The 9,738-nt window shown below is 36.0% G+C and overlaps 1 protein-coding gene across 2 annotated transcripts; it reads right to left on the reverse strand.

The window, feature by feature from the left end:
- Nucleotides 1–837: 837 nt before the first annotated feature.
- On the reverse strand, nucleotides 838–9,240 carry LOC120494053 (zona pellucida sperm-binding protein 3 receptor). Of its 2 annotated transcripts, XM_039693138.2 has the most exons (12): nucleotides 8,915–9,239; nucleotides 7,793–7,978; nucleotides 7,593–7,692; nucleotides 7,442–7,512; nucleotides 7,047–7,226; nucleotides 4,398–4,571; nucleotides 3,590–3,667; nucleotides 3,478–3,513; nucleotides 3,195–3,230; nucleotides 2,598–2,646; nucleotides 1,249–1,319; nucleotides 838–1,027 (listed from the first exon to the last, which is right to left on the reverse strand). In XM_039693138.2, the coding sequence occupies exons 1-11, from the start codon at nucleotides 8,976–8,978 to the stop codon at nucleotides 1,256–1,258; spliced, it is 1,038 nt and encodes a 345-aa protein (XP_039549072.2). In that variant the 5' UTR covers nucleotides 8,979–9,239; the 3' UTR covers nucleotides 838–1,027; nucleotides 1,249–1,255. The 2 variants fall into 2 exon arrangements, with proteins under 2 accessions (XP_039549072.2, XP_088990531.1); XM_089134405.1 differs by lacking the exon at nucleotides 1,249–1,319 and having other exon boundaries at nucleotides 8,915–9,240.
- Nucleotides 9,241–9,738: the final 498 nt, after the last annotated feature.

Here is a 9,738-nt window from a genome sequence, read left to right on the forward strand (position 1 = left end):
GTAACCTTTTTTCTATATGTAAGTGAGGTGCCATCACTATTATATTGAACAAACTAAGGTTAGGTATTTAAAAACGACTAAGCCTATAGTTTTACACATACTTCGACCCAATGTTTGTGCTACACAGCTAGAAGCGAGAAGCTTTTCTAAGCTATCTGACTTACAATTTAAAACCAGGAAACAATCACATGGGAGGAAACAATTAGCAACCACAAAACAACATCTTGTCCACCCAGTTTTCTCACACTTGCCAAGCAACAAGTTTTGCTCTTCAACTGTTAAAACATTAATGAATAAATGACATTTTATATTTTGTTATCAAAAAAAAAAAGCTGTCAGGAAAACTATTATCTTAATATAGTTTGAAATCGAAATCTTATTCCAGGTTTTTGAGAACAACATTGAGACTTTTTCTTTGCTTTTGTGGGATTGGCCAAGGTCTCTGTATAGCACATTGTCTGGATGACTCTCCAGTTGATGAAGTATTTGACTTGAATAGCAGCAACTATCTCTGCCATTGTCCTGGTAACCACATTGTTGTTTGGTTCTACTGCTGACGTAAAAGGACACTATTGAAAAGGGAGTGCAACATTTATTATTTTCAGCTCACATCAAGAACGTCTGCTCATTCGGGATCAGGTTTCCTCACCATATGGTCATGGAAATCTTGATCCAGACTGTTGATGCACTGTCAATTGGTACAAATAAAAGTGCACTTTTAAAAAGTGAAAAGACATGAGTGGAAACATGTGGCTTTTGGGAGATCCTTTTGGGTGGATTCTTGACTACGAGATGGGGAAATTCTGAGGTCAGGATATAATCATAGGGAGAACACACTCAAGTTTAAATATCTTTATTAACATACAAAAATACCATCTTATGTTTTCATCAATAACTGGAAGCACATTATATAGCAATTATAAATAAATACAAATTTTAGTTTATAAAATACAACACTGAATTATAAAACTTCAACTTCACGTAGTCCACTTAGCCTCAGAACAAAGGAGCCGTCCGATTGTTTGCCCTGTGGTGGAGAGTCCAGAGAAAACACATTGAGGAAAATGAAACATTGCTGTTATTCAACATAATAACACATTAAGAATAATTAATGGAGACGATTTTGCAACTAATGCCAGAATAAACTCTCCAACTATGAGTGTATTAGTCTGAGATGATGGCATTTGATTGTGACTGTACAACAAAAGAAACCTCATTTTATGAAGATTTTGATGGGTTTGGGTTTACCTTGGGTTTACAGACTTTGTTTTAGCAATAACTCTTCTTTTGTCTTCTTGCCTTCTCCAGTATTGTATGAACTATGCACCATTATCAAACGAAGAGATAGAGTCATTATAATACATTATTTATTGGACACTTTCATTTCTTGTTAACATTCAATTAGCCATCCGTTCTGCGTGCTGTTTGGATGTAATTAGTATCTGGTCAGACAGAAACTCTGATCTTTTAATTAAAATGTGTGGGTTTCTTTTTAACATTCTGCAGATCATTATGTGCCCAGACACACTGTAATGTCTTTCCACATGTACATTGAGGTTACTTAATAGTTAGTGAGCCAACCAACCATGTAAGCATGCAGGAAAATCCCCCAAAAAATAAGGGTGGACAGTTTAATAGACTTCCTTGAAACCTTGAACTTCTGTTAATGTACAACAGACACTAATTAATAATTGAGAATTTAAAGTGCCCCAATTATGCTATTTTAAAGACCCTAATTTTGCTTTGGAAAAAGGTTTACATGCATCAAAGGTTAAAAAACACATTATTTTGCAGCCTCAGCTATTTTCTCTCAAATGATTTGATAAAGGATTCAGTCTCTCAAATTTTTTTTTTTTTTTTTTTTGCAAAGAGTTTACAATTCTCTGATTGGTCAGATGGCCCAAATCTGTTGTGATTGGTCAACTGAATACAGCTCTTCAGAAACAAAGGGACAATTACCATATCTGAATTTCCGCACAGTGAAATGAACTAGCATCCTCATCTTTCGAAAATGCGTGTAAAGTGGATTTTCATCAAGATGTCAACGGCACATACCAAACTCTTCCAGGTTTCAGCTTACAGTGTTTGAGGCCGGGTCAAAGTAGACGTTGTTCATGGGTAGCCAACAAAAGCTACAAATCCCTCGATAGTACCCCTCTCTGACTAAGGCCATTAGAAATGTCAGACACTCCCCTACTATCCAACAACCCCCACCAATGGGAGACAATAACTCCATTTATCCCACACTTTGATCTTTGGAACATTGCAGCCCTTTTACATTCACAAACAGCTACAGTATATCATAGCCTACATGAAAGGTAACATCCAAAAAACATAATAGGAGCAATTTAAAAGTGAGCTGCAAATCAACTACAAATCCAGCACAAGGACAGCTAGCTTCCGGATTGATAGTGAAAACACGCATCTAAGTGAAGCATTTTCTGTCCCCCCTTATTATAAACGAAGAGCATATGAAAAGATGGCATTCATGCAAGAGACAGCAAAAGAAAGCATCAGGTCAAGGCATGTCTACAGCAGCCTGCAGTAGAAGCAGAGACACAGTCGGTCATGCTTAGAAGGACTTAGCATATACTCACCCTCTCTGTTTATATTCACGACACAAAACCAAAACGATGATAACACAGCCTGCGGACACCAAGGAAATATTAAAATATTATATTATAAAATATTGAACAGTGCCGTAAACAGTAAAAGGTGTATACACACTTTCGCTCAAAAGTATGGGGTCAGTAATATTTTTTATGTTGTTGAAAGTTTTTTATGATCACAAAGGCTCCATTTATTTGATCAGAAATGCAGTAAAAAACTTTTAACAATTCTATATTTTAATATTTTCGAATAATAATGTATTCTTATGATGCTAAAGCAACATTTCTCCAGTTTGAGACTCACATGATCCTTCCTTAAATGCTGCTTAATATTTTTCTAGAAACCGTGATATATTTTTTCAGGATTATAAAGAGAATGTTCAAAATAACAGCATTTTGAAACAGAAAACAGTTCAGAATGTTTTACTCAACTTTAATGTGTCCTTGTTGAATACATCCATTCATTTCTTTCAACAACAACAAAAAAAAAATGCAATGACCCCAAACTTTTGAACACTACATATAAAAATAAACATAATTTTAGATAAAAGTCTATCATTTAATCCAAGTCATTCAGATGCTTACCGACAATTATACACAAGGCAATCACAGGAACACTACCTGAAAGATCAATTGTTGTGTTATTACAAATACATGAACAAAAGGAAAAAAAACGTTTCATTGACATGTGGCCCTCGGTTACAGTAGTCATCACTCCTATTACTTTAAACTTGAATGAGACAAAATAACTCATTCTCATCATTGACTGTTATATTATGGTGACTTCAGTAACCGCATTTCTTTCCCTGGCGCATTTGGACATTTCATTCAGTAGCAGATGTATCATTGGCTTTAAAGGATGACTCACTTAGTAATTCAGAATCGGGCTGTTCTTCATGTGTTCCTGCAATAATAAGCATTACAGCATTACCATAACAAATGATCAGGAATCAGAATATGCTATGGGCTGGGCTTCTCACCATGTGCATGCGTGGTGGCTGTGGCTGTTGTTGTGGTTAAGTTTGTGGTAGTAATTGTTGTTGTCTGTGTTATGATGTCTGAAAGAAAATATTAGTGTGTCATCATCTACTTTGCCACCTTCTTCAATACAACATTGCACATGTAAACATCTCGGCAGTTTAGTTGACGGCAACATAACCTTTAACAAAAAAAAGTATACTTCTGATTCATTTTGTTAAGTATACTTAAAAGGATACCCCCCCCCCCCCCCCCCCCCAGAGTTAAACAGTTGAGTTTTACCATTTTCGAATCCATTCAGCCAATTTTCTGATATTTAGAAGAACAGCAGTAACCAGACAGTTTCTGGTCTCATTGGCTTCCATAGTATATTTTTTTCCTACTATGGAAGGCAATGAGACCAGAAACCGTCTGGTTACTGATATTTTTCTAAATATCAGAAAATTGGCAGAATGCATGCAAAAACGGTTAAACTCAACTCTGGGGGAGTGGTAAAATGAGCCTATTTCCCAAAAAAGTGGAGTATCCCTTTAAGTAAAGTGCAAGCATATTCATAAGTATGCTTTATGTAGTAAGCATACAGTACTAATACTGTATCAATGTGCTTGTATTATTTCAGCCACATCAAGCCTGACATCAGGTCAGTTTGACACATTTTTCCAATGGAGAATGCAGCAGAGTTTCCCTTGGAATCAGCACAGGAAACGCTGCAGATTCTGTACGGGTCTGCTTACTGTATCACTCATATCATGAATTCAGACCTTGGGGGAAAAATCCCATCCATTTTAGCATTCGGAAGTTTAAGCTTACCTTGAACACAGACAGGAAGGGCAGACCAGCCACTCTCTTCACACACTGATGTAGCAAAACCTTTCATCCTGTAACCTGGCCAGCATTCAAACGTGGCTTTACTTTTATAAGAGTATGGAGGATTTCCTTCAGTCTGGTTACCGAACCGAATTTCAGGAACTTGACACTCAATTTCTGAGAATAGAAAGGAAACTGGATTAAGTCAGTAAAAAAAATTTTTTTCTTTTCTTTTTTTTCTGTAAGGCAGTAAATACTTGCGGAATGTAATATGCAAAATATAGTAATGAAACCACATAAGGACACACATCAAGGCATCTGGAACATTGGAATTTCAGTCATGTTATGTAGAGCCCAATTAAATGTCAAAACAAGATTCCAAATGGTTTTATAAACCAAGACTATAAAAGAATGTTTCTCTGGAAAGAAACATTTACAGAAAGATTTCTGTTTTAAACATTACTGAAATGTTTATTAGTTTTTCAATATCAGGTGTGCCAATAAATGTCTCAGTTTGGTGGGACGCGTAAAAAACAAAAACAAAAATCACACCCATAAAACCACAACTGTGGAAACAACAGTGTCAACTGGTGACGTGGGTTTTATTTTCATTTTTAATTTTAACAGCCATTCAGTCTCAGGTCATAAACAGTAGCATTTTAAGTTTAATGAGTATGTAGCCCAAAATCACATCAGAGATTTCAGCTATTTAGATCTCAAAACAACATTGCATAGATATATTTGCATTTTATTGGTAATTAATAATAATGTTTTAGTTCATATTAATATATTGACATATAGTAATAATAAATATGTATAAATATAGTTTTATTGTTAATCTAATTTAATGAGCCAAAATAAATTTAGTAAATCTAATTTAAAAAAAAAATTCTGCATATTTGTTAGTAAACTTTAAACAAAAATGACTGGTATTTTTCATTTAAAAAAAAACAAACAAACAATTTTGCTCTTCTCCTCCCACACTTTTTTTCTTTCTTTTTTTGCAGCATACTCCTTAGCACTGCTACACACAGCCACCTAATACCCCTAATCTGCCCTAGAAATATACATAATCTACAGATCACATCAACATACTTAAAAAAAAAAAATCCATGAATCATAAAAGGCCTGGAGGAACTGCTGAACAAGAAAAAGATGACCTTCCGGTATAGGTTACTGAGAGATGCATACTAAGGCAAACATAAGTAAACAGGTCAGGGAACCAAACAATAAAATGCAATACAGAGAAAGGGCAATGAAACTGTGTTGTGCAAGAAAAGCAAGATGAGTTGGGCAGGCTACTAGAGATGTTCCACCAGTCCTAACACACTGTGACCAGATGTTTCCACAACACCGGTCTAAATACATGCATGCTCAGACTATTTAAGGATCAGATTGAGGAACTATGCCAGTGTTAGGAAAGTTCACTTTCTACATGAACTAGTTCAAAGTTCAGTTCACACATTTTAATATGAACTACTTCAGTTCACAGTTCATACTTCAAAAAATGAACTAGTTTATAGTTCTTTTTTTCCATATGTTGTGAGCTTCTTCTTTTTTTTTATTATTGCCACAGCCACAACCCACAGACAACAATTATTTTATCGACGGGCAAAGTTTGCACAGAAATGTAAGATTTATCCCATCCTCACCCGTTTAAATGATCATACGACGCTTCCTCGCTCGCTACTTTGTCGACGGCGGCCGCAGTGCGACACTGGTGTCTGGTGTCCAGAATGAACGCGTACACACAGTAACATTCATCAGGCAGTAATATACGTTCAGTTCACGTTCGCCCAAATTATGAACGCGTTATGAACTATGATTCAGTGTTTTGCCTGAAACGTATGATATATCATACGTTTTTATATTTTAGACCAAACGGGATGATTTTCGCTGGAAATTGTGTGCATACATCACGTTTTTATTACTCAACAGAAAAGTTTCCATATGTCGCTCTCTAACAGAGTTCATTACCTATTGTGAAGGGTCTTTTCATAATGGGTTGTTGTAGCGCTGTGCTGGAATCTAGTTTTAAGGAAGTTCCATGTCTATTAATGTGTATAGCTACAGCAAAGTCTTCAGCCAGTCAGCTTTAGGGCCTTTTCTTTTAAACTGGTTATATCTCTTAAGCCTTATAGTGAATGTTTTATGAGCAGCAGGATAATCTCGCACTCTTTTTTTAGTTATGAGAAAAAAAACATATTCAACTGCACAGTCACGCAGAGCCGAAGCGCAACTAAAACAATGTCCAATAATAGATACAGTTTTGTTTTTTAAACGCTAGAGGGCCAAAAGTTGGGTTGTTTCTCATCCTACCGAGACTGCGTCCTTCCTAGTCAAGTCCTTCTGAGGCTTCTAGGCTAGAGTCCGCATTATTTTTGTCTTACATTTCATATTAAACTCAGACTTAAGCTCAGTACCATCCTTTTTTTTTTATGAATTTAAATGTGTGCAAAGGATTGTGGGTGATACATCCGATGCATCCTTCAAAATATGCATTCCCTAGGGATCGAAGCCATGACCTTCGCGTCTAGCGCCATCCTCTACTGCTTGAGCGACAGGAATGCAGCAGTGTTGAGCATTTGATGATTGTGTGTGATTTTATGCTTGGAATATGCTGGAGTGAAAACCTGAGTTCCAAAAACTAACCTTTGCATTCTGGAGGTGGTAAATCATATTCCCAATTTGCCCCACATTTAATGAATCTGTTTCCAGAGAGGGTGTAGTTTTCCTCGCAGGAATATTCAATGACATCATCAAGCTGTGGAATCCTCCCGGGCGTGATGAACTTTCCATGCTCAATTGGAGCTGGCTCATCACACGTTATCACTATGAAAGACAAGATAACAGAGGCTGTTGCATCTCTGACTTTTTGTAAAGTTGTTCTAGACAACATTGATGTTAATATTGAATGTGTGTGTGTGTGTGTGTGTGTGTGTGTGTGTGTGTGTGTGTGTGTGTGTGTGTGTGTGTGTGTGTGTGTGTGTGTGTGTGTGTGTGTGTTTATAAATAATAAGAAGAAGAATGCAAAGATGAGGACTCACATATACATTCAGACCTTCCACTCCAGCCAGAAACAAGACATTGTCTATAACTTGATCCTTCCAGGTCATATCTGGTTTCAAGACAAAAGAAATAAGTTGTTTGCTACATTTTGAGTGCAATAAGGACAGCAGGGGCCGCAGGAGTTCTTACCCCCTATCACATTCAGGTTGTATGAGGGAACCAAACAACGTTCCACTTGGGATGTTGTAGTTCATATGTGGTGAATTTTCAGGTGATCCACAGTCTATCTCTGAAATGAGTGTAAATAACAGAAGTTTACAACATATACCTTTCTGGACACCATTTTGTTAAGCGGGAACGGCCCAATTCAAAAATCAAAAATGAATTACTTTTACAGATTAATTCCACGGTACTCCAAATCCCATTCGTGCAGGTGATTACATTTGAACCTTCCTTTCTCTCCTGTCCTTTAGGACACTCCACAAACGCTTTGGAACCCTCTGGGAATGTATTCATCTGTATGGATTCCGTAGACAAGATAAATTTGCCATTCAAAACAGGAACCGGACAATCTGCTAAATAAACCACAGACACAAGATAGATAATCAACTAAAATACTTGATTCTAGTCATTCAAACAAAAGTTTAATAAATTCTTATATTTAGGACACTATTTCAGTTCAAATAAAAGCTGTTCTTTTGAATCCTGAAAAAAAAACATATCATGGTTTACACACATTAAGCAGCAGAATTGTTTTGAACATTGATAATAAGAAGACATTTATTTCTGAGCAGTAAATAAGCATTAGAATAATTTCTGAAGGATCATATATCATTGGGGCACTGACACTGAAGTAATGGTGCCGAAAATTCAACTTTACACATGAAGAAATAGCAATTTAACGATTTTAAAATGCAATATGCCTATTTCACAACGTTACTGTATTCATGGTATAAGAGACTTCTTTCAAAAACATAAACAATCTTACCAACCCTAAAATTAGCGTAGTAATGTTCCTTTTAACATTTAATTGTATTACAAAGGCTGGAAGCAGGTGTGTTAGTGGCTCCACCTACAGGAACCTTCCAAAAGTTTTATACCGTTATCAGAACGTTTTTCCCCCCACTTTATTAATTTTAGAGATTCTGTCAAAATAATAATAATAATAATAATCTCAATAAAATTTAAACAAAAAGATCAATCAATGACCTGGTTACCTCATGGTTTATCCGGTTAGCAGCCGGTTTATCCCAACAATGTTTTTTTTTTTTTTACATAACATCGTAACATAGAAACAGTATTAGGCTAGAGTAATTGTTATTATTTTTGTTCAGCTAGGCTGTTAAAATGACATGCTACTTTAGAATCACAAGTCTATACCTCAGAAACATCTTTAATAAATTGCTCGGACTATTTTAGCCTACACTGATAAGTTAATGTAGTTTAAACTTACATGGGTTTAAAAATAATATAGCCTACGTTTCAGACACCGGTGAGGAAAAGCAACTTACCTTTCACCACAGAGAGCAGTGAAAACGGCAGCAGAAACAGCGGCCAAGTCTCATCAGTTGTCATCGTCTCTTAAATAGATTTTTCTTTTAAACAGTGAACACTTGTCGTGAATATAGCCTACAACAACTGACAGAAAACTTAGCGGGCTGAAGGCATAAAGACGAAACAACAGGAAAGCAGTACACGGACAAAGATATTCCCCATGATAAGTTCACTGGTCACTGGTCGCTTTCCCTGAGAATGAAATAAAACACATATAACAAGGAAAATACGCTTCATAGATTCGCATGTCCAACCCAGAGACATATGGCTCTGGTCCAACCAAACGATTGAAAACACGCCCATATCACGTCTGAGTCCCCCCTCCCAAATCTCCTCCCCAGAGATTAAAATATCATTGAAGAAAATGATGTGTTACTCGCTAATACTTGCGTGCACTGTACAGTTCAGTACACACTTTTAAACAATATGTATTTTTGACACTGTGATATTTTGCTTTTATTTGGCAACTTTATTATGTACAGAACCGTTCAAAAGCCGTTTATTCGGCAAGGACGCATTAAATTAAAATATCAAAATTGATAGTTCAAACAGTTATAAATTCTATATTTTTTTATTATATATATATATATATATATATATATATATATATGTGTGTGTGTGTGTGTGTGTGTGTGTGTGTGTGTTTTGTTTGAACTTCATATTCATCAAAGAGCATTAAAAAAAATAAACTTGTAGGCTATGTGGGTACAAACAGAAAATATGCATGCACAGTACATCCATATTGGAGAAATAGTAGAAGGCCTATATTTTAAACATGCAC

The sequence above is a fragment of the Pimephales promelas genome, chromosome 8 (genome assembly GCF_988280905.1).
Source record: "Pimephales promelas chromosome 8, fPimPro1.hap1.1, whole genome shotgun sequence".
In the NCBI taxonomy this organism is placed as follows: domain Eukaryota; kingdom Metazoa; phylum Chordata; class Actinopteri; order Cypriniformes; family Leuciscidae; genus Pimephales; species Pimephales promelas.

Bases quoted from the DNA above. Each gene is read 5' to 3' on its own strand.
- LOC120494053 (XM_039693138.2), bottom strand. From the start codon at position 8,978: ATGACAACTGATGAGACTTGGCCGCTGTTTCTGCTGCCGTTTTCACTG. The intron at 7,693-7,792 runs GTAATTCATTTT...CACTCATTTCAG, and splicing joins CGTGGAATTAATCTGTAAAA to AGATAGACTGTGGATCACCT. The intron at 3,668-4,397 runs GTAAGCTTAAAC...ATTTTCTTTCAG, and splicing joins CCTTCCTGTCTGTGTTCAAG to ACATCATAACACAGACAACA.